General features: G+C 47.7%; 1 protein-coding gene across 4 annotated transcripts in view; it reads left to right on the top strand.

The window, feature by feature from the left end:
• The first annotated feature begins 5,377 nt into the window (after window positions 1-5,377).
• AMOTL1 (angiomotin like 1) overlaps window positions 5,378-24,917 on the top strand; it is a 91,853-nt gene continuing 72,313 nt past the window's right edge. For 2 of the 4 annotated variants that reach the window (XM_029048055.2, XM_029048054.2), the window contains exons 1-3: window positions 5,378-5,602; window positions 12,634-12,775; window positions 17,263-17,313. In XM_029048055.2, coding sequence (XP_028903888.1) covers window positions 12,673-12,775; window positions 17,263-17,313 — 154 coding nt within the window. In that variant the 5' untranslated portion in view covers window positions 5,378-5,602; window positions 12,634-12,672. Of the gene's footprint in view, window positions 5,603-12,633; window positions 12,776-16,769; window positions 16,818-16,893; window positions 16,988-17,262; window positions 17,314-24,917 lie in introns of those variants that run through there. The other 2 variants (XM_029048057.2, XM_029048056.2) reach the window with 2 other exon arrangements.

Here is a 24,917-nt window from a genome sequence, read left to right as displayed (position 1 = left end):
GGCAAGGAAAGAGCACAGTCCTGGGAGTCAGGAGGCCTGGCTTAAGCAAGTCACTTAAGCAAGTTAAGCAAGTCACTTAACTTCTCTGGGTCTCCAATTCCTCATCTGTAAAACAGGTTTAAAATAATGCTTTCCCTCCTCTTTTAAACTGTAAGTCCCAGGAGAGACAAGGCCTCGTTGGGTCAGTACCAGATGATAAGACTGGACAGGTTCTGGGTCCAGTCTTATCTGGTACCTCCCCCAGGACTTGACCCACAATCAGACAACTGAGATCATTTCTGAATCATACAAACACACAATCCGTTTTCACCTCATTATCTTGTATCTACCCCCGCTCCACTGTTCAATCAATCAGTGATATTTACTGAGCACTTACCTTGTATGCAGAGCACTGTATTAAGTGCTTGGAAGCGTACAGCATAACAGAGTTGGTAGACACGTCTCCTGCCCACAGCGAGTTTACAGGCTAATGGGGGAAACAGACATTAATATTAAATAAATTATGGACAGGTACATAACTGCTGTGGGGCGGAGGGAGGTGAATAAAGGGTGCAAATCTTAGTGCAAAGGCGACGCAAAGGGAGTGGGAGAAGTACAAGGCCACAGAGTTGATGGTCGTGTTGCCTACCCACAAGGAGTTTACAGTCTCAAATGGGAGACTGACTACAAAATAAATTAAGGATATGATGTTGGTGATTGCAGGGTTTTGCCTGTAATGACTGGATAACTGGTTCAAATGTTATTTCCAACTGGGTCATCCCAGACCTCAGGAAGAGGGGGAAACCACCTGCCTGTTCCTCTAGAAACACGGCTGCGGGGATATAAAAAGAGCGGAGGTGTGTGCCACGCAGCCAATGCCAGGATGGCACCCAGCTTCCCAGCAGCCCACGTTGAGTTCTGCTCTAAATAGGCTCTTGCTCAGCTCTCCACAAATAACATTAAGGCGTGTGTGACGCTCCAGGCCCGATGTTGTCAGAGTTAGCCCTTCCCTCCTCCCCCAGGCCCCCGCACCTCCTCCACCATCTTAGATTGTTTCCTCTCTCAGCCGCGGTTTCCCTGCCCTAAGACTTTAGAGGAGGGAGAGGAGGCTGCAAGAAAGGCCTGCTTCAGAAGCCTGCACTCTGCTCCTGGAAAGATGGAATGAGTCTCTGAGGAGTCTCCCGGGGAACCAGGCACCTCCAGCCCAAGACTGAGGCCTGGTGAATTCCCGCAACCGAAAGCAGCCTGGAAAATAGTCGGTTGTGTTTGTCGAGCACTTCCTGTGTGCAGAGCACTCTACTAAGCGCTTGGGAGAGTACAGTATAACAATATAACCAACACAGAAAACAGCTGCAGCTTGAGAGCCTTCTATCGTGCTCGGGATGGTTTTGCTCTTCCTGCCGAAAGAGACTTCCAGGGGGTGCGCCGGGAAGTTTTTCTCCTAGAGTGTTGTCAACAGGAATACTTTGAGCTTTCGTTAAAAATAAGACACAGGATTAAAGACTGCTTCTTTAAGGACGTTTAGGTGCCCTCAATGAGCAGTTGGCCAAATAGCACCGGGGTGTCTTTAAATAGTGGCTGCTTTAGAAAGTCCCTTGCCAAGCACCCAGCAAATTGCTAGGTGATAGCCTGGCATACTTACATGTTCCAACCCAACGTGAAGAGAAAAAACCCTTTTAAGGCAGGTTTCCAGAGAATCTATCAATCCATCTTACCTGCCTTGGATGGTTTCACTTTCTGTCGTCAGGGAAAAGGGGGAGATGATGGAGTCCAACGGCCTCTGCTAATCAATCAATAGATCAATCAATAGATCAATTAGTACTGTACTAAGCACTTGGGAGAGTACAATACAGCAGAATTGGCAGACAAGTTCCCTGCCCATAATGAGCTTGAGGGTCCCTTTTCAGTGGTTTTTGGCTTCTCTCCATGTTTGCAAAGAATGTGTGCCCAGCCCTGCCTTTGATGACAGAAGCGGGCCTAGCTGAGCTCTGCATCATGGTGGAGAGTTGCTACATGCCTTGGGTGGATCAGGAGGCAGCACTGTAGGAATCTCCCTTTTTTTCCAGGAATAACCTCCTACCCACGCTACTTTCCCGATGGGGTTTTCCCTGCTCAAATGTCTCTCTCCACTCTCTTAACTTCTCTGTGCCTCAGTTAACTCATGTGTAAAATGGGAGGAGCATGGTCTAGTGGATAGAGCACAAGCCCGGGAGCCAGAGGACCTGGGTTCTAAACCTGGCCCCCCCCACTTGCCTGCTATGTGACCGTGGGCAAATCATTTTGCTTCTTGATGTTTCAGTTTCCTCAACTGCAAAATGGGGATTCAGGACCTGTTCTCCTTCCTACTTGGACTGAGAGGACCATATGGGACAGGGAACATGTCTGACTGATTAACTTGAATCCACCCCAGCACTTAGAATGATGCTTGATAAAGCACTTAACAAATACCAATTTTAAAAAAAGCCAAACTCATTTAGGGCTGTTAAACTTGTGGATTCTGTTCACTTGGGTCAGACTGATGCTAATCTTGCCTCAATCAAATTGGCAAGGGTCTCAGTTTGTCAGGCTGCAAAGTGGGCTGTGCGAGGAGAGTGGGTGGTGGATGGTGGAGGAAATGCATATCGGACTCTCTGGGGCCCAGTGAGCATTAATTTGTTTATCACCCATAAAAGCTTGGAAATGCCAAGCACAAAATATAACGTGCCAAAAAGAAAACAGAATTGTGCCCTGAAGGATGAATAATCCAAAGATACGAGTAAGAACACACCAGAGATCTGTGTGATCTTGTAGGTAGAACGTTTGGTAAATGGGACAGATTGAAGGAAGAGAAGAGGAATGAGAAAGAGAGAGAGAGTTTTCATGGGGCTTTTCTGCTCGTATTGCAGAGATGGGGAACCAATTTTTGGTAACTGAACCTGCCCTTCTTTCTCTGAAAAGATGTTATCAGTAACTGATAACTCAGTTTCTGAAGCCATGCCCAGTCACAGGGGTGTGGGAGGAGGTGAGAGGAAAGGGACTTTTTGGAGGGAGAAAACCATCAGGAAATGGAAGGTAGAAATTTAGGAGAAGAGGGTAGGCAAACAAATTTTGGATTGGACAGGTGGGGAACACAAATCCATTTCCATCCCTAAAGGTTAACTCTGATTTCCATGCCAACATGCCAGGAGGAGATGGAGCCCAGTGGTGCCCACAAGCTCATGGAGCGAGCAAGTTGACCCCAAGAGAACCCAACAGGTGTTGAAGCAATGACTGTCAGACCAGCTGGTCTTGTTGCCTGAATGAAAAGAAAACTGGGCTGTAAGGAACCTCACCCATCCCCTGGCTTCTAGGTCAGATGGCGTACAAGCCTTTCCAATCCCTTAGCCCAGCTCTGGGCCTTCCATTTTGGGAGGTCACGACGTTCAGCGCCAGGACTCACTGAAATTCAGCTCGTTGCAATTTAAAGAACGTTTTCCATCTTGTTCTGCAGTGGAGCTGACCACCTGGGGGTCATCCTCTGGCCAATAATCTAACCAATGACTCAGATCAGACCGGCCCCGAGGAACGCTGGGAGAATTCCAAGTGGCCAATGCGGGGGCCAGTTGGAGTTATTTTGGGGAGGGAGAAGGGAGGCCACACTTCCCAGCTCCACTCCCCGCCACCCCCCACCATCTATAACCCCAGCCCCCGTGACGTGACACGGAACATCCCCGACTCCAAATATCCTGTGCCTGAAAAGTCCTATTCCCAGAAGTCTTGCCCTGGTATGACAGGAATTAGAGCTAATCTGCCTCCGAGCTTCACTTGAAAAATAAACTTAGGATATTGTTCTGGCTCTTAACCCTTAAACACCCACAAGAGCCTAAAACACCCTCCATTTTCTTGCCAGCATCTGAGGTTGCGTTTGCAAGGATATTGGGAGAAGACCGTGGATAAGTCACTTAACTTCTTTGTGGCTCAGTTTCCTCATATGAAAAATGGGAATTGAGTACCTGTACTCCTTCCTCCTTACACTGTGGTCCCAATATATCTTGAAATCTACCCAAGTGTTCAGTTCAGTGCTTGGCACATTTTAAGTGCTTAAACAACATTATTATATTATTGACTAAGACTCACTGAAAATGGACACTACGTTCTCTAGCACAGAGAGTAAACTCAGTTTTCTCCTTCTATTAAAGTTCACATCTTTTCTTGTTTCTGTTCATTCGTTCATTCATGCATTCATTTACTCAGTCATATTTATTGAGCGCTTACTGTGTGCAGAGCAATGTATTAAGCACTTGGGAGAGGACAGTAGCACAATAAACAGGCATATTCCCAGTCTTCAGTCCCTATAACTGCTAAATGTCATTCAAACTTTTGCCTGAATTTTCTCCAGTTTTTGGCAAGATTGTCCGCTACTGGAGGCTCAATCCACAGTTAACATTTTCCTCTCCTCTACTCAGTGCTCTTCTCTTTAGGACGGTATTTCCTCATGCAGTAGGAGTAGCAATATTAATAGCCATTTTTTGAGCCACCATTCGGTGCAGTACATTAGAGTGGGGACTTGGGAAATAAACAATAAAAAAGCGATGTGTTCCCTACCCACAAAGAGCTTACACTCTTAAGAAGACCACATAATAATATTTACAACCACTTCATATGCTTTCCAAGTTTTTCCCAAATAACGATCTCGGGATTCTATAGTGGCAGCCCATTCTGCCTAAGAATAAACACTATTGTTATTGTAGAGACCTCCTTGAAGTCGCCTACAGAACACCCTTACACTGGAAGTCAGACAGAGCCTTGAGCAGTTCCTGGGTGAAACCATTACCATCCAACTCTTCCCTGATTGCCATTGCAAGGTCAGGAAGCTGAACGAAATAGCCAAGACTGTCTCACTGCTTCCTTCTCTCTGCTAGCAATGCTGAGATGACCACGCAGCCGATTATCGTCTCTCTCTTTCTGTTGCGATCAGCTTTTCCAGGCCGGATTTCTACTTCTCAGGATTCTAAAGAACTATTTTTATCCTCTAAACTGTAAGCTCGTTGTGGGCAGGGAAGGTGTCTATCATTCTCTGTTACACTGTACTCAGTCAGTCAACGGTATTTATTGAGCACTGACCACATGCAGAGCATCGTTCTAAGTGCTTGGGAGAGTACAATGCAATAGAATTAGTAGACACGTTCCCTGCCCATAATAAGCTCATAGTCTCTCTGCCAAGTGCTTAGTAGAGTGCTTCACCCACAGAAAGCATTCAGTAAATTCGATTGATTGACTGATTGATTGTCCTCACCGCCCTTCAGATGCATTGATTCTTGGAAGATAATGCTACGGCTCGGGGAAGGGAATGCGGTCGGAGGGTTCCTGGCGAAAGGGAAGCTGATTGGTGAGTCAGGTCTTTGTGAAGCTCTTTAGAATCACGGGGGCAGTTGAATTCCAGCGATTTACCTCCCAGAGCCGGAGCATGTCTAGGCAAAGGCCGCATAGTTTGGATGGAGTCATCGCTGGAGGAAGCACAACCAACTCGGCAGCCGGACGCTTTCTGGTCTCTTAACTCTGCAGCCCCCGAGGTGAAGACACGCCACTCTTCCTGAAACCAGGCCCTGGGCCTGGGAGGCACTGATCGTTTCTCAGCTGCTCAGGCTCACAGATCTTTTCCAAGGTAAGAATGTTCTTGTCCACTGCTTTTTGGCCGTGGGATACCCTGCTAGAATTAGACCCTGGAGGTGGGGAGGGAATGAGGCCTCAAAGGGCAGCTCCGTTGCCACATGGCAGAGACTAGCGGCAGGTACCGGTACCAGGTACTTGGGTGCCAGGCGTTGGGCAGATCGATGCGGTGGGGAGATCGTTGGGGCCGGGATTGGTGGGAGAGGAGCCGTAGGGTGGTCCCGTGAGCAAGGGGGCTGGGTGAAGGTGGTCTCCACCCAGCTGGCCACAGAAGGGTTTGGGTCCTTTTCTTCGGCCCACATCTTTTCCACCCTGGGTTCATCTCACCCTGAGAGATAGGACAACGTGCCAATAAGGGATAGTCTCTCCAGATGTCAGGAGATCCTGCGTTTCCTGAGCCAGTTGGCTGATGCAAAGGCCGCTCTCTCCGTGGCACACTGAGACAAAGGAGCCCAAATCTGTCCCGACACGCACGGCCTTGTAAGATCATGTGCTCCCTGCCATTCAGGCCAGAGCTCTAAACTCCTCTGTTCTCCAGGTTCGAGTAGCCTCTAATTCTCTCCCGGGCCTTGGGTTTCCTTCAGCGGAGTGATAAAACAGCACTTGCTCGCATTAGCTGCCAGGAAATCGAGTCATTCATTCCGGGAGGGTTTCACTGAAAGCTTCTTTGGGTCTCTTGAAGATTTGCCTGTGTGGGACGCTGCTCCCAGACTGAATCACCAAAGGTCTTTGAACACTGCTGTTGTCGAAAAAAATTATCAGGCTTACGGCGGTGGAAGAGAGTGCAGAGTGACATGCATTTTCAAGGGAATCAAAGCCCTGGGGCAGTGGAGAATTTAAGAATTCCAGGGGTCTTTCATATCCCACGTACCTCTTCGCCACCAGTATTATTCCACGGCCCTGGAAGTCAGAGAACTTGGGTTCTAATTCCGACTCCCTACTTGCCTGCTGTGTAACTTTGGGACAAGTCACTTAATTTCTCCTTTACAGTTACCTCATCTGTAAAGGGAGGTTTAAAACTGTGAGCCCCATGTGGGAATATGGACTGTGTCTAACCTGATTATCTGTATCTACCCCCGTGCTTAGAACAGTGCTTGGCCTATAATAAGCATTTAACAGATACCATTGAGATAACAAAATAAAAAAATTAAGATGATCAGATAAAGTCTGCTGGAAGGAGGAGATTTTGTGCTGCTACTTTTCCAGACTCACAGATTACATTATTTTAACATCTCCCCTGTAGAATGTAAGCACCTCGTCGGCAGGAATTGGGTTTGCCGATTCTATTGTATTGAATGCTCCCAAACTTTTAGTACAGTGTTCTGCATAGAGTAAGTCCTCAATATATACGAACGATTCATTGATTTTAGGAGTGAGGCTTGTAGCCCTAAAAAATACTTATTTAAGAGGAAGAAGTAATAAAAGTATATATAAACATACATGTAACAATAATAATAGTGGTATTTGTTAAGCACTTAATTTGAGCCAAGCCCTGTGTTTAACACTGGGGTAGATACCATGTAATAAGAATGGACCTAGACCCTGCTTCACTCTGGTCACAGTCCAAGAAAGAGGGAGAGCAGGTAATGAATCCCCATTATACAAATGAGAAAACTGAGGCACAGAGAAGTTAAGAGAAACGCCCATGGTCACACAAATAACAAGTGGAGAAGCAGCGTGGTCTAGTGAAAAGAGCACGGGCCTTGGAATCAGAGAAGTTGAGTGCTGATCCCAGCTTCTGAGACACTGGGCAAGTCACTTGACTTCTCTCTGTCTCAGTTTCCTCAGATATAAAATGGGGGTTCAATACCTGCTTTATCTCCTACTTGTAATGTGAACTCCATGCAGGACAGGGACGGTGTCCGATCTAATTGACCTGTACCTACCCCCAGCACTTAGAAAAGTGTTTGACACATACTAAGCATTTAAGAAACACCATACAATTAAAAAAAAAAGTGGCAGAGCTGCGAATGGAACCCAGGTCTTCTGACTCTCAGCCTTGGGCTCTTCCTACTTGGCCACACTATATGTCTATCTATTGTTTTTGAGCTAGTTCTTAAAGCTAAATTTCCCAGAAACCCTAGCCAACCTCTCGCCCACGTCCTATCTATGGCCTGGAATTCCCTCCCTCTTCATAGTTAACAGACAGTTGTTCTCCCCACCTTCAAAGCCTTATTAAAAACACATCTCCTCTACTAAGGCCTTCCCCAGATAGACCCTCATTTCCTTTTCTCCCACCCCCTTCTGGTCCCCCTTGTACTTGGATTTGGACCCTCTATTCACCAATCCCTAGACCCATAGCACCCCTGTACATATCCATAATTCATTTATTTTATATTAATGTCTGTGCCCCCCTCTAGACCTCTAAGTTCATTATGGGCAAGGGACATGTCGACCAACTCGGTTACACTGTACTCGCCCAAGTGCTTAGTACAGCGCTCTGCACACAGTAAGCGTTCAGTGAATACGATTGATCGACTGATTGACAGAACCCTTCATATTTTGGTGGTACTGCAAGGAAAGTTACCATTCAGGTGGAGTCGACATTTTTAGGGCCCCAAATAAAATTATATTGTCACTTTTCCCTGGGACGAAAGTGATGAAACTGTTGTAAAATCAAGACCAACTCTCAGCATTTAAAGGCAAATTAAGACGGAGCACAGGAATGGGAAACCGTTTGAGGAGCAAAGAGGTTATCTAAGGTATAATAAGGATTTACATGCACTTTTAACCGCTCTGCTCCACATCAACTCATAAATCAAAACTCACATGACTGCCAGAAAGGACAATGGTCATAAATGAACAAATCTTCTTTTCTAGGGGTCTGAAGAGATTTTCTTTTTTTTTTTTAATCTCGGTAATTCTTCCAGGGTTCTGGTAGAATGAACCTTCCTAGTACTGGCCAATGAGGGGGCAAATGGGGACATGACACAGTTTGGAACCGCATTCTGTGACTGTCATAGAGTTCAGCGAGGAAAATACATGCTGTCTCACAAGCCAGGTCCAAAAATAAACCGGCCAGCCGTGGGGCTAATGCACATTAAGCAACAAGCCTGGTGGAACTCACTAAGTGGGCATAAAGGACATCGAACATACTTGCAATTCTGTTCTCTTCCCTTTCCCTCGGTTTTCCCAGGGAAGTGGTTGGGAGAGGGGAGGAGGAACGGGGACTCTGGGAGCGTTTGCAGAAAGCAGATGTCCGCGTCCCTTTCCCATCCTGATATCCTCCGCAGGAGGAAGAGGCGGAGATGAGTAACAAAAGGAGGGGGTGGCAGGGTAAATATGGGTGGGCTGAGAGACCTTTTTGTGTGTCCAGTAATCTTGGAAAACTACTGGTGAGGTCGATTAGCATCCTGCAATAGGGGAAAAGTGATCATCGCTTCTCCCTCTGTTAGGACTGTTCTCAGGGCCATGAATGGTCAGGTTGGTTTTTGCTAATAATAATAATACTTGTTAAGTGCTTACTATGTGCCAGGGGCTGTTCTAAGTACTGGGGTAGATACAAGTTAATCAGGTTTGACAAAGTCCCTGTCCCAGATGGGGCTCACACTCTTAATCCCCATTTTACAAGTGAGGTAACTGAGGTACAGAGAAGTGAAGTGACAACTCAGGTCACGCAGCAGAGACGTGGCAGAGCTGGGATTAGAACTCAGGTCCTTGTGACTCCCAGGCTCGTTGCTTGTAGGGAGCAGGTGGCTCTACCCCGGCCATGTCTCTGGTCATCCTCCCCGTCTTGGCTGTTTTGAGGGGAGAGGGGCAGTGTGGCCTAGTGGAAAGGATACAGGTCTGGGAGTCAGACGGCCTGGATTCTAATCCCAGCTCTGCCACTTGCCCGCTGTGTGACCTCAGCCAAGTCACTTCTCACTACTGGGTGCCTCACTTTCCTCATTTGTAAAAGGGGAATCCATGGCCTAGTCTCCTTCCTACTTAGACTGTGAGCACCATGACCTGACCTAATCAGACTGCATCAATTCCAGCAGGTTTTAGGACAGGGCTTGGTACATGGTAATCAATCAATGACACTATACTAAGCACTTGGAAAAGTGTGATACAATAGAGCTGGTAGATATGATCCCCACCCACAAGGAGTTACTGCTTAACAAATACCACTATTATTATCACCATCATAATTATCATTATTAATAATAAAATAGATGCTTAGTGAGGACCTCTGATGAGGACGAGGCAGGCGTGACCCAGGGAAGCAGTGTGGCCTAATGGATAGAACATGGGCCTGGGAGTCAGAAGGACCTGGGTTCTAATCCCAGCTCCTCTACTTCTCTGCTGTGTGACCTTGGGCAAATCGCTTAACTTCCCTGTTCCTCGGTTTACTCATCTGTAAAATAGGGATTAAGACTGTGAGCTCCATTTGGGATGGGATTTCTGTCCAACCCGGTTTACTTGTATCGACTCCAGGGCTTAATACAGAGCCTGGCACGTAGTAAACCCATAACAGATACCAAAATTATTATTATTATGCTGGACTTTGTCTCCTTCCTTCACGAATCCCTCCACGCAGAGTGAGGCTTGGAAGGGGGAAGGATCGGTACTACGAACTGGAAAAGTGTCCGCTAATTCTGTTGTATTGTAATAATAATAACAGTGGTATTTGTTAAGCACGTACTATATTCCAGGCACTGTACTAAGCGCTGGGGTGGATAGAAGCAAGTCAGCTTGGATATAGTCTCTGTCCCATGTGGGGCTCACAGTCTCAATCCCCATTTACAGATGAGGTAACTGAGGCACAGAGAAGTTAAGTGATTTGCCCAAGGTCACACAGCAGACACGTGGTGGAGCAGGAATTAGAACCCATGACCTTCTAGATTCCAAGCCTGTGTTCTATCCACTGTAACACGCTGCTTCTCCACAGTAAGCGCTCAATAAATATTATTCATTGATTGATTCTGGGCTGGCAGGCAGGAAAAAGAGATGGGAGATTCCCCACACAACTGCTCAAGGAGAGCAGAGCTTTCTCCCAGTGCAGAGTCTACTTGGAACAGCTTTTCAAGGGGAGTAGTGAGTGACCCAGCAATGTCCCAGTAGGCAGCTTCTGACAGCTTACCCTGGCCTGGTAGACAGGCCTCATACATCAGAGAGAGGTGGTCAGTCAGCCAGTCAATCGTATTTATTGAGCGCTTACCATGTGCAGTGCACTGTACTAAGAGGTTGGAAGAGAAGCAGCGTGGCTCAGTGGAAAGAGCCCGGGCTTGGGAGTCAGAGGTGGTGGGTTCTAATCCCGGCTCCGGCACTTGTCAGCTCTGTGATTTTGGGCAAGTCACTTCACTTCTCTGGGCCTCAGTTATCTCATATGTAAAATGGGGATGAAGACCGTGAGCTCCATGAGGGACAACCTGATCACCTTGTATCCCCCCAGTACTTGGAACAGTGCTTTGCACATAGTAAGCGCTTAATAAATACTAACGTTATTATTATTATTATCGCACTAGAACAATAAACAGGTAGTCGGTGTTCCAGCTCAACAAACTGGCATGGGAGGATCCTATATGATAGGCTACCCCTTGCCAATTTATGGCTTCACAAGATCTGGGGGCTAGCAGAAAAAAATCAAGCCAAAGGTAAAAAGGGCAGAAGGTCAAAGAGAAAATTCCCCAACACAGTGCCTTGGGTGTGGGGAAACCATGTGCCTAGGAAAAGATTCGATCAATGGAAAATAGAAACTGCAGTGCTCATAGGAGCGGGTTAAAATGGAAGGGGATTTACTGATAAACTGTGATGTAATCTGGGTAGATCAGAAGGCGTGTCCCTAACTAACCTGGAATAGTGTCAATGTAAATTGGTGGGAGTGTAAACCAGGAGGGAAATGAGAAAACCATTCAGTTGGAACAAGGATGATGCTTTGAAGTGAGCTCGCGGTGGGAAAGGAAGGTGCCCGTTTACTGATATATTGTATTCTCTCAAACACTTAGTACAGTGCTCTGCACACAGTAAACGCTCCATAAATACGATTGACTGAATGAAAGAACGTAACTGGGGAACATGCCTTTAAAAGACCCGGTAAGCCGTGGGAATTTGAGAAAAATGGGAGCTGGGAAGATGGAAGACAGTTAGAATCATTCCAAGGAGGCCATTCTTACCACCATCTGCTGGGACAAGGGGACCTCCCTCAATTGATCCATCAGTGGTATTTATCGAGCGCTTACTGTGTGCAGAGCACCGTACTAAGCCCTCGGACAAGTACCATACAAAAGAGTTGGTAGACCCTGTCCCCGCCCACAAGAAGCTTAAGGTACTATTGTACCTAAGAGATAGACCTTTCAAGCCCTATATTTGGGATTACAACAGCCATAATGTTCGCAGGGATATTCCTTGAAACGGCGAGACCTAGTTTCTGATATATTCTTCCTAACAGCATTTATGTATTTATATATGTGTTTTTAGATTAATTATTATAAATTATTTACATACATTAATGTTTGTATCCCCTTCTAGACCGTTAGTTCCTTGTGGGGAGGGAACGTGTCGGCTAATTACGTCAGATTGTACTCTGCCAGGCACTCAGGACACTGCTCCGCACTTAGTAAGAGCTTAAAAAATACCACTCGTTGATGAACAGGGCCTTCTGAATCAATTTCCTAGGTTAGTAAAGCTGAGGAGAAAGAGTGAATGGTGGAACAGTGAATCTGTTTTTCTGTCCACTGACCTTCTGTTTGCGGGTCAGTCTCCTGGGGGGTGATTAGCAACGAGTGTCCCGCTAGGACTAGATTATCCCTGAATGGCCAGAAACTGACCATGTGGAATCACTTAATGATTCTTCCGCTGTTTCCGTCTGTGACTGTCCTGTCAGTTCTCCTATTTCCCTAAGATGATCCTCAAGATTAAGGAGGGAATCCAGGAGAGACTGATGTGAACAGGTCAGCTGGCGGGGGGGTGGGATGGGGTTTCCAGGTGGTGGGTACCTATGCCCTGCCCTGTCGGCCCACGGTTAAGGGGTCCGATAAGCATGGTTGACAGGCAGACTGTGACAGAAGATCATCCGTTGCTCACTTTCTCCTTTCTCTGTTTCAGGAGGCTTGATTTGGTAGAGCTCCCGGATACGTGGCTTCTATGGACTGCGAAGGCAACATGGACCTGGGAGACCAATGGACATTGGATGAAGGCAACTGGTTGGCACCTAACGGACTCCATCCTTTTGCCAGGGCCAAAGGAGGTACTGTGTTTTCGGGCAAGCCAACGTTGACGTTGCCTCTAGACTGTGACTTGTCCAGGGTCACACAGCAGACGTGTGGAGGAGCCAGGATTAAAACCCAGGTCCTGCTGACACCCAGGACTGTGCTCTATCCATTATGCCACACTGCCTTGGAGCATTTTATTGACAACTGGGACCCTAGTCAGCTCAGACCAGCGGGTTTCTCAGAAGCCACTTTGTGATCAGGCAACTTTCAGCACCTCCCAGTAGCACCCTCCCAGAGTCCACTAGCCCTTGGTCGATCTGAACCAAAGAAGGCTTGGGGAGTGTGACGGTCCAGTTGCTTGCGACTGCTCTTGCTTCTTAGTGGTGGCTTTGAGGGAAAGGGGAAAGATGGCACGGGACAAAGGAGGGGAACCAGTAAGAGCTCTTGCAATTGGGGAATTGTCATTCCTATGGTCTTTTTCCCACAGCCAATCAGTCAGTCAGTCGGTCAGTCGTATTTATCGAGCCCTTACTTAGTCCCAAGCACTGGACTAAGTGCTTGGGGGACTATGACATAATAATATAACAGACACATTCCCTACCCACAATGAGTTTACAGTCTAGAGGAAGAGACAGACCTTAATAGAAATAAATAAAATTACGCTTATGGACAAAAGAGCTGTGGGGCTGGGAGGGGGGATGTGTAAAGGGAGAAAATCCGGGTGCTGCAGAAGGCAGGGAGAGAAGAGGAAAGGAGGGCTTAGTCTGGGAAGGCCTCTTGGAGGAGATGTGCCTTCAATAAGGTTTTGAAGTGGGGGAGAGAAGTTGTCGGATCTGAGGAGGGAGGGTGTTCCAGGCCAGAGGCAGGATATTGGGCAAGGGTTCGGTGGCGAGATAGATGAGATAATAATAATAATAATAATGTTGGTATTTGTTAAGCGCTTACTATGTGCCGAGCTCTGTTCTAAGCGCTGAGGTAGATATAAGGTCATCAGGTTGTCCCAGGGGAGGCTCGCAGTCTTAATCCCCATTTTACAGATGGGGTAACTCAGGCACCGAGGAGTGAAGTGACTTGCCCAAAGTCACAGAGCTGACAGGTGGCAGATCCGGGATAAGAACCCATGACCTCTGACTCCTAAGCCCAGTGCTCTTTCCACTGAGCCACGTGGAGGCAGAATGAGAAAGTTGGCATTAGAGGAGTGAAGCGTGCGGGGGAGTGAAGCGTGCGGGCTGGGTTGTAGTAGGAGCCAACTCCTCGGGTTGCCCACCCACTGCCGCCCCCCCGCCGATGAGCCAAATGGCGCCGGGTCCCCGTTTCCCGGAACTGCACCAACGCACCTCGACCGTGTGGAAGCTGTCCCGGTGCCAGGGCCTGGTTTCCGGGTCGATTCTCGCCGATACGGTCTCTCTTCCCGCTGAGCTCTCGGCGGAGTCGGGGAAGCCTCGGGGTCCCTTGGCAGTTACTGAACGCTAGGGTAGAAACCAGATAATCGGATCGGAGATAGTGCCCATGCCGGGCTCGCGGTCTGATGCTTCGCTCGCTCCTCCAACGCAAATCTACTTTCTGAATCCTCCATCTCATCTCTCATGCTCACCGACTCTTGCCCACATCCTCCCTCTGGTTTGGAACTCCCTCCCCCTTCATATTTGACAGAGCACCATCCTGCCCACCTACAAAGTCTTTTTTTATGGCATTTGTTAAGCGCTCACTAGGAGTCAAAAACTGATCTAAGTACTGAGGTAGACACAAGTGAATTAGGTTGGACACAGTCCCTGTCCCACACGGGGCTCACGGTCTAACTGGGAAGGAGAACAGGAGAACTGAGGTACAGGGAAATTAAATGACTTGCCCAAGATCAGAAGGCAAACACTGTGTTCTTTCCATTAGGTCACGGCACCTCTCAGCCCTTGACTTTGTTTCAGCTCCCGCTCAAAGATGAACCTGTGGTCCTTCGCTTTTGCTAGTCCGCTTCCTGGCTGAGCAAGTTAAGGGATTTAGTGAGAAGCAGCGTGGCTTAGTGGCAAGAGCCCGGGCTTGGGAGTCAGAGGTTGTGGGTTCTAATCCCGACTCTGCCACTTAGCAGCTGTGTGACTTTGGGCAAGTCACTTTGCTCTCTGTGCTTCAGTTACCTCCTCTGTAAAATGGAGATTAAGACCGTGAGCCCCATTTGGGACAACCTGATTAGCTTGTATCTACCCCAGCGGTTAGAACAGTGCTTGGCACATAGTAAGGGCTTAACAAATATTATCATCATCATCATTATTATTATTAGTGATGCACTGATAGGGACATGCACTGTTAAGCACATCTGAGTAGACCAAACCCTGAAATGGTTGCTGAGCTCATTGTGGACCCAGCATCCGCTAGCATTAGGGGCTGATTTATCTGTGCCCATCTATAGGACCTGTGGATCTGTGTATCTCCTATTAATGCTAATAATAATAATAATGATAATAGCTTCAGGCTGTGTGACTTTAGGCAACTTACTTAACCTCTCTGTTTACCTGTCTCCTCTTCTGGGATTTACTCACTAAAACATGGTAACCTAAAATGAACCTCTTCACAGAACTTCTCTGTGCCTCAGTAACCTCTTCTGTAAAATGGGGATCGAGACTTGGGGTGGAACAACCTGATCGCCTTGAATCTATTCCAGTGCTTGGCACATAGGAAGCGCTTAATAAATGTCATTAGTATTATTATTATTGATTAGATTGCATCTACCACAGTGCTTAATACATAGCCTGGCATATAGTAAGTGCTTAACAAATACCATTAAAAATATATTTACAGGAATAGGCCTTTGGCTTGCTCACTGAGCTGGTGGCATCTTGTCACTGCTAGTTTCTAAGCTCCTCAAGGGCAGAGATCAGATCTTCCTTCTTTCTCTATTGTGCTCTCCCAGGTACTCAATACAGTGCTTGGCCCACAGTAGGCATTTAAGAAATACGACTGATGGATTGATTGTTTCTAGAACTGATTTCTTTTTGGTGTTTTGAGATACTGATTTTCCAAGCAAGGCACGCTTTTCTCTTCTTCACGGTGAAACTCGTGTTTCTCGTCTTTGCCTCATGGAACTTGCAGACTGTTTAAAGACATTCTCTGAGTCTGTATTTCCATTGTGGAGAAAAGGTTAGGACTGTGTTCTACATGTGGTTTCGGTGATTTTTTTGCGGATAAATAACTCGAAGTTCGGTAGTTTCTAGGCTCCGGGATTCTGAGGCAAGGTGGAGTAGGGTAATGCAGGTTGAGAGAGTACCACAGCATGGCCTAGAGAAAAAGCAAGGGACTGAGGGGGCAGAGACCCCGGGTTTTATAGCAGCTCTGCCGCTGTCCAGCTCTGTGACTTTTCGCTAGTCACTCAACTTCCCTGGGCCTCTCCTTCCTCATCTGTAAAGTGGGACTAAGAAAACTGTTCTCCTTCCTCCTTAGACGGTCCTTTGGGACAGAGGCTGTATCCGATCTGATTATCCTGAGTACCTCAGTGCTCGACACAGAGCACTTAATAAATACCAAAGAGACTGTAATAAGGAGTGCTTAACTAGATGCTCCCTAAGGGGACGTCCAGTTAAATTCACCTCCTCACTAATGGAGCTCATCTTTTCTCCCCAATCAATCAATCCATCAATGGTATTTATTCATTCAGTTGGATTTACTGAGCGCTTACTGTGTGCAGAGCACTGGAGTGCTTACTATGTGCAGAGCGCTTCTCTAAGCTCTTGGGAGAGTACAATACAAGAGAGTTAGCTGGCATGTTCCATGTCCACAACAAGCTTACAGTCTAGAGGGTCCACTCTCAAAGGAAGCATAAAAATCGAGTTGTTCTTTTCTGAGCAGTGGGATTTTAAAAAAAAAATTGAAGGTGGGGTGTTTAAGGTTAGAGCTGGCCATATTGTCGTTTCATAAAAGATTAGGAAGAAAGAAGAAAACAATTCCTCCCAACCCCTGGAACCGACAACACGAGTGAATGCCTAATTCGTTTGCAGAGCATGACTGCTGTGGTTGCCTAGCAACCGCAGGGAGGAGGGGCTGATGGCCAAGAGGGGCTCCGCTCACGCAGGGAAGAGTGTGTCAGTTCAGGTGGGCACATGAGTAGGAAGCAGGCGGCTGGCTTCCAGCGACAAAGATGAAACTTTGGGGATTTCTGCGCTAGGATGACGGCGGTCGGGCCGAGGGCCCCGGGGTGGGGAGTCGGGGACCCCCTCTCCCCTTTTCCACCCACAGAGGTGGACCTCGAAGACAAGGTGGCGGTGAGTCCATCCAGAACCCGGCCCAAGGAAAGTTGATGGGGATCGGAAGGGCATCTCGTATTCTTCCAGCGGGAAACGTGTAGCCTTCCCCTAAAGTTTCTTTGGGAATTTCCTGGGAGATGCTAGCCGCGTCCTAACGAGAGGAGCCCTGGATTACGTTAACCTCAGGGCCAGAGGAAGCCCAAAACAAGTCGCTCCAGAGGGCTAAGTGACTCGATTGACGCCTGATGCAGCACAGAATCACTGTCTTTTGTCTCTCTCCCTTTCTCCCCCAGAGAACGAGTTCGCGGAAGCCACCTCAGCTCAGTTCAGCCCGGAGGAGTTAGGTAAGTCCAGCCCGTCTGGGGATGTTCTCTCCTTCCAAGTGACATTTGGCTTCCAGCTGCCTCAGGCCTCCTCCCTCGGTGACTCCTCTTAGGGTGGTTTGGGAATGGGGAGTCCTGCAAATGGGGTGCATTTAGATCGCTCGTATGGCTCACCCAGATTGGGATACTTTCCTCGCGGCATCAGCTGGCAAAGTGTGTGTCTGTGTATGTGTCTGTGTGTGATACTAAAATGCCGCAGCTTCCAGAAGCACATTTTAAGTTTGGTTTAGGGCAATTCTTAACATTTCCTTGACCGGTGGTGAGGTGGGATACGGGCAGTGCCTGGGTCTTTAGACTGGTGTGTGAGAAGGTCCAAGGACACTGTGGGAGCTGGATATTCTCTCGAAATAGCCGTTACATCACATCGGGTCCAGTGGAGTGGTTACTATAGAGAACTGGGAGCCCGGACCTCTGATTTCTATCCTCAGATCCAGCCGCCTCGCTAGGGGTCCTCTGACGGGTATTTTCACCTCTATGTGCCTGTGTACTTGGGGATGATGAGGTAAATTTTGTCCATGGCTGAAGGTTCCCCTGGGGAAAAGCCCCGGTGGAGAAAACACCAGTGTTTTCAATCAATCAATCAATCATATTTATCAAGAGTTTAGTGTAGGCAGTACACCGTACTAAGCACTCGGAAGAATACAATATAACAGAGTTGGTAGACAAGTTCCCTACCCACAGCGTGTTTACATTTTTTCTCACAAGATCCCTCACTAAGAATTTCTGCCAAACTCCTCTATTCTCAGAAGTCTGTGATTTCTCTCTAGGAATGCTTATTGGCTAATAGGGAGTTAATAATAGTAATAACGATTATAGTATCTGTTAAGTAAGTGTTTACTCTGTGCCCAGCACTGGGGTAGATACAATAGGATCAGATCAGACTCAGTTCCTGTCCCACATGGGAGCTGGGAGTCCAAGTGGGAGGGAAGCAGGGACCTTCTCCCCATTTCACAGACGAGAAAAAAGAGGCACAGAAAAATCGTCACTCACCCAAAGTGATCCAGCAGGCCGGTGTCAGAGCCGGAATGAGAACCCAGGTCTCCTGGCTCCCAGCTAGGCAAATGCTTCTCATTTCAGTCTGTTCACCCTGTTCCCTTGTCACAAGCAGGAAAAAATTCATATTTCAACGGAGGTTATTTCAGCTATAGGTTTTCAAGAGGGAAAGAAGGGGCTATTGTATGCAGGGAGTAGGAAAAAGGAGTTTATCCTTCGTGGTATCATTCAACCTCACTCCACCCAAGTCTTCTTCTTTGGCCCCGGGATCTGGCGGAATCAGAAGTGGCACTCCTGGTTTCTCCTGCCATCCCCCAGGAAAACCTCCCCAGTGCGAGAGAGCTGGTTCTCGTGCTTCAGACCACCAGGCATTCCGAGCGCTCCCGGCTTAGATCTGGCTCACCCTGGCTCCGGAGAGCTGCTCACTCCCCTCCTGGATATTAATCGACTCATCAGTCATTTAATCAGTGATCTTTATTAAGTGCTTACTCTTTGTTTTATGGTATTTGTTAAGCCTTTACTATGTGCTAGGCACTGATCTAAGGGCTGGGGTAGATGCAGGTTAATTGGGTTGGGCACAGTCCCTGTCCCACTTAGGGCTCACGCTCTTAATCCCCATTTTACAGATGAGGTTACTGAGGCCCAGAGAAGTGAAGCGACTTACCCAAGGTCACGGAGCAGACAAGTGGCGGAGCCGTAATTAGCACCCACATCCTCTGACTCCCAAGCCCACAGTGCTTGCCACACTGCTTCATTTCCTGCCCACAGGGAGGTGACAGTCTGCCGGCAGAAACTGAACTTGTTCCTCTTCGATAGCCTTGCTCCTGTTAGGGGAGAGGAAAGGTCTCACTGAGAAAACGCTTTGTATTCAGCCTCTGCCTGAGCCTTTAATAATATCAGGCTGGTTGGCCACACCGCAACAGAAGTTATTGGTCCTCCTAAATAATAGATAAGCATCATCGGGGGAGAAATGAAAGCTACTTACTCTGGATCAGCTGACTATATTATGATAGGTCATTTGCATCCTAAATCCTGAGGGAGAGGCAGACAAGTGGATGGAGTTAGATAAGAGCCTGTCTCTGGGAGACCTTGGACAAGTCACTATACCTACCCCAGCGCTTAGTATAGTGCCTGGCCCTTAACAAATGCCATTAAAAAAATTGAACACTTCAAAGTGACAAGCACTGTGCCCAGCATCGTGCCCGGCAGTGCCAGTCACTTTGGGAAAAGGAATCCAAACTCCAGTCATAGGGTGCTGGCCTCTGAGTTCTCCATCCCAACTCAGAAAAGAGATCTTGGCCTCAGCGTGGACTTTTCCTAAATAGTCAGTTTAGTTTGTGGCAGCAGGCAAAAAAGCCAGAAAAATGATGCTGGGCTTTATTGGGAAGGGAATCGAAAATAAAACAAAAGGCACCATTTTTCCTCTAAATAAAACCATGGGACATCTGCCCCTACAATCCTCCCTGCTGTTCTCCTTGGGGCATTTTTGGAAGCACATGAGAGCTGGAAATGGGACAGAGAAGAATATCTAAATTGATCAGGGGTATGGAGAAATTCCCAGCTGAGGAGAAACCAAAAAATAGTAGGATTCTTCAATCTGGAGGGGGCACCATTGAAGCTGCCAATATCATGAAGGGTATGGACAGGGCCAGCTTTGGATCAACAAATTTCACAAAACCAGAGTTGAATCAAAGCTTGAACTGGAAGACTTAAAAATCAGCACAAGAGAAAAGGTTTTGACTCAGAAGGTGGCAAGTAAGTGGAATTCATCATAGTAGGATATTAGAGAAGTCAGGAGACCTGTGTTCTAATTCCAACTCTGCCACTTGCCTGCTGTCTAACTTACTTTTCTTTTTCTCAGTTTCTTCATCTGTAAAATGGGGATAAAATACTCATTTTCCCTCCTACTTAGATTGTGAGTTCTATGCGGGACAGGAACTGGCTCCCGTCTGCTAATATTCTATCTACCCTAGCGCTTAGAACTGACTGTATTTGGGACAGAGTAAGTGCTTAAAATACGATTGCTATTATTTTTATTTAGAGGGGTTAGGCAGAATGAGAGAACTAAGAAGGTTCAAGAAGGGATAGATTTAGGGACAATGCCCATGAAGGATTCTTAGGTGGAAAAATTAGGAATCCACCACTCTCACCCTCAAGTCACTTATGTACATATACATAATTTATATTTAATATCTGCCCCCGTTCTAGACTGTAGATCCTCGTGGACAGAGAATGTGTCTACCAACTCTGATAGAGTATACTCTCCCAAGCACTTATTATAGTGTTCTGCATAGGGTTAGCACTCAATAAATACCATTGACTAAGTGACTGATTAATTGACCATCACTAGACTGACCTAGGAAGACATTTCTTACATTATTTCTCAGAATCTTAGCCCTTGGACCTATATGAATGTCTGAACTTGAATTCTTTTCTTTACTTCATTCTGCACTGCGGATCGTCTCCCTAAACTCTGGCAAAGACCTCCCCACATCATTCTTTCCCTAGAAGTCCTCCAGTTTCTTTTGGGGGTCCTGTTCTCAGATTTTCCCAACCTCTGTATACTTTCCATCTGCCTCTTCAACCTCTTCTTTACTCTCCTGAGCACTTAGTAAAGTTCTCTGCACCCAGTAGGTGCTCAATAAATACAGTGGATCTATTTGCTCCTGCTGCCTCAGGAAGTTCCCTGCCTGTGAACCACATAGCACCTCGGTTCCATCCTGGAGTGAACTCAAACCCTGAAAGTGCACGTATTAGGAGCCCCAATTTCCGGTGCCTGCCAGTCTACCCCAAACCCACGTGACTGTCCGTTTGTGGGGGCGGCGGGGAGGGGTGGATGGAGAGCCAGGAGTGGCTTGAGAGAGCAGGGTTGCTTGGAAGGTTTCCAGTTCCAGAGCTGGCTCCCAAACGTACTCTGAGACCAGCTTGGCTCAGGCTGTTTCTGCTCTCCTGACGGGCCAAAAGCAAGAGCTCCGGAAGAGTGAAAACTAGCATTTATTTGATTATGAAAAAGTTGCACAATTGTTTTCCGGCCTTAAAAAGGACTTGGATTTCACTACTGCTCTGGGTGAGGGTTGGTGGGTAAGCTTCAGGGTTGTTTCCTTCTTACCAACTCTTGTATATTGTGCTCTCCCAACTGTTTAGTGCAGTGCTCTGCCCATAGAAAGCGCTCAATAAATACAATTGACTGACTCCCTATCTAGGGTCTAGGGCAGGCAAGGGTACCTATTGGACGGTAGGCTTTTTTAAAGGCAGAGACTGTGCCTACCAACTCTTTTCCTTTTTCTGGTATTTAAGCGCTTCCTATGTGCCAGGCACTGTACTAAATGCCGAGGTAGATATTCATTCATTCAATCGTATTTATTGACCGCTTACCGTGTGCAGATCACTGTTCTTATAAGCTAATCAGCTTGAGCACGGTCCCTGTCCCACAGGAGAATCAGAGTGTTAATCCTCATTTTATAGATGAGAGAACTGAGGCCCCGAGCAGGGAGTTACATGCCCAAGGTCACATAGTAGACAAGTGGCAGAGCCTGGATCAGAACCCAGGTTCTTCTGACTCCCAAACCCATGGTCTATTCATTAGGCCACGTTGCTTCTCCATTGGACTGTACTCTCTCAAACACTTAGTACAGTGGTCTGCACAAAGTAAGCGCTCAGTTAATTCCACTGATTGATGACCGACTGGAGTCAGGGGAAGCTCAGGGGAGACTGGGTAACAGTCTTTCACGATCCAGGCCTTGCATCCTGGAATCCCCTGCACCAAAGCCTTCTGCCTTGGGGCGGGGGTTGGGAGGGTCCCCAGCAGAAGCCTGGACTTTAGGACAGAATCGCCAGCTTCTCTCCAAACTGTTTATCTGTTTGTTTTACGGAACTTGTTAAGCGCTTACTATGTGTCAAATACTGTTCTAAGGGCTGGGGTGGGTACAAGTTCATTAGGTTGGACACAGTCCCCATCCCTCATGGGGCTCACAGCCTTAAGTCTTATGTCTTCCCCATTTTACAGTTGAGGAAGCTGAGGCACAGAGAAGTTAAGTGAGTTGCCCAAGGTCACACAGCAAGCCCTTGGCTGAGCAATTGGCAGAGCCAGGATTAGAACCTAGGTCCTCCGATTCCTCGGCCCGTGCCCTTTCCACTAAGCCATGCTACTTCCGGAAGCCCCGAGGGTCAAACTCCATCAGGAATCCAAATGTTGGCTCGCGTCATGACCGAGTCCTGGGTACTGGTTTCCTCTGGAGGGGCCCTTAGCCCAGTGCTCTGCGCACAGAAAGCACTCGCTAAATACGACTGAATGACTGATGGAGCTCTAGAAGGGAATGAAATGACCGGCAGGAGTATTCCTCTCCGTCTCTCCTCTTCATTCCCCCTTCCTCCATGTGCAGCTTCAGAATTCCTTCGATAGGACCCTACTGCCAACTTTCTTTGCCCTCCAGTGGTTCTACTTGTCTTGTCTTATGGGAGTCTACACACCAAAAGTTTTAACCTGTCTCGCAGCTGAGCCTTGCTGAAATGGCCCTGAGCAATCCCAGGGAGGAGCCCGGGAAGGAACCGGGGGATCATGGAAAGAAGTGACACGATTACTGGAGAGGTTGTTTCTCCTGCCCCTCACTGGAGTGATTTTTGCAGTTACCTAGGAAAGGAGGCCTAATGTCAGCTTTGGACCCTAGTCCGCAGAGGCAAAGGTACGGAGACACAAATACAAAGAGGCAGTGGGGAAATGGTTTCACCTTTGCCTAAAATGATTGAGGATGGAAAGAGAGAAAATTATCGGAATCTGATGAAAGGTGGAAAAAAATAAATAAATGGAGAACATTTTCTTCCGGGGTCAGACTGTAGGATTTTGTCTTTGCTCCAGACAGGTTCTGTCGGTGGAAATCTTTGGAGCCCGTACCCCCTATTTCCTGAATACTGAACGTGTGTGAGACTATCTATGCAGAAACCGTATAACATTTCATCAACTGTACTGCACTATGCATATTTATGGAGCTGTATAAATAACCAGAGAACTTTGCTAAGGCAGCCAGCCCACCCTGATTTCACTGGAGTTTCTGGGTCAGTTTCTTCCTGGGAGTCCTAGAATAATCCTGTTTTATTTTTTTTTAAGGGGGTGGGGGACAAGGGAAAGAAAACCACAGGAAGTTCAGCTGTTCAGATGGGCAAGTGGAGGTTTTCAGAAGTATTTTGTTCTGTCTCTTCTCTTTCTCTCCTTTCTCTTTCCTTTCCTCTTTCTCTCCTCTCTCCTTTCACTCTACCTCTACCCTCTCTCCACTTAGCCCTCCTCTTTCCGTCCTGTTTTCTCTCCTCTCTCCACTTCCCTCTCCTCTTTCCATCCTTCTCTCTCTCCTCTCTCCCTTTCTCTCTTCTTCCTCTACTCTCCCCTCTTCTTCCTCTCAGTCTCCCTCTGTCTCTCTCCTTGCCTTTCCCGCCCTCCCTCCCCAAGCCTTATCTCTGCTGGAAACCAGCAGGGGAGTCAGTGCTCCGCTTCCCAGGGTTCCCTGCCAGAAAACGAAACAGGTCCGATTATTAAAGGGAAGAAAAATGAGCCCTTCTTGGCAAAATGGGGAAAACAGATGTGCAGAGATGGCGTCGCTGTCTCTCCCCGTCTGCCTTCTGCTGCGAAGCCTCCCCCCCGGCAACCCTCCCAGCCTGGATGGGGCCGGATAAATATGTACATCGGTCACCATGGCAAACTCTGGCGGTTAATTTCACGTGGTAATATTTTCTCCCTAATTCTCCTCCCCGTGTACCTCTCCTCCCCTCTGCCATTCCCCTGCTCCCAAACCCAGAATCGGGGGGCTCACTGGCCGCCCCACTGGCTGCCGGCTCAAGGCCCGACGCCTTGGCCGGTGGCTTTTTCTGGGCTTCCTTGGCGGAGCGGAGGGCAGGGAGGCCGTAGCTTCCCACCGGGCGAAACGTTTCACGTCTTAAAAGGACAGAGCCACAGCTCTTGGTCTGAAGTAAATTCTGCGCCAGAACGGACAGCAGGGATGACTAAGAGCCGCCGCTTGGAATTTCTGGCCTCTGGCGGGGAGGCCCAGATAGAAAGAAGATCTCTCTCTCTCTCTCCCCGGCACTTGGCTCTATATTTACCGGGAGGCCTCCTCACCCTCCGTCCCAGCCTTTCTCCTGGGGACTGTGTCTGTTTATTGTTGTGCTGTACTCTTCCAAGTGCCTAGTGTGGTGCTCTGCACACGGTAAGCGCTCGATAAATACAACAGACTGACTGACTAATTGACTGGCATCGCTGGAAGACCTGGACTTTGGAAAAAGGAATCTGAAGTACCTGGGCCTTCAAAAGGCCCTGGTGATGCTCCATGTGTTATCACCAGAGGGGGGGGTGATGTCATCTGCAAGTGAAACCTGCCCCCCTCATCACCCTTCTCCTCTCCCTAACTCTTCCCCGGAACTTGGGCCGTGTCCCCCGCCGAGGTCTTCTTGGGGTTGCAGTGTCAGCCTGCTTGTTCGTGGAGAAAGGGGAATTTTCCTGCTTTAATTTCTCCAGGGAGGGTCTACGTAGCTGCCTTCATGAGGAGTAGTAATAATAGTAATAATAATAATGTCGGTATTTGTTA

This window comes from Ornithorhynchus anatinus, chromosome 20, assembly GCF_004115215.2.
Source record: "Ornithorhynchus anatinus isolate Pmale09 chromosome 20, mOrnAna1.pri.v4, whole genome shotgun sequence".
Taxonomy (NCBI): Eukaryota; Metazoa; Chordata; class Mammalia; order Monotremata; family Ornithorhynchidae; genus Ornithorhynchus; species Ornithorhynchus anatinus.
Note: the sequence above shows the minus strand (reverse complement) of the source record. Positions and strands in the feature narration are given on the sequence as shown.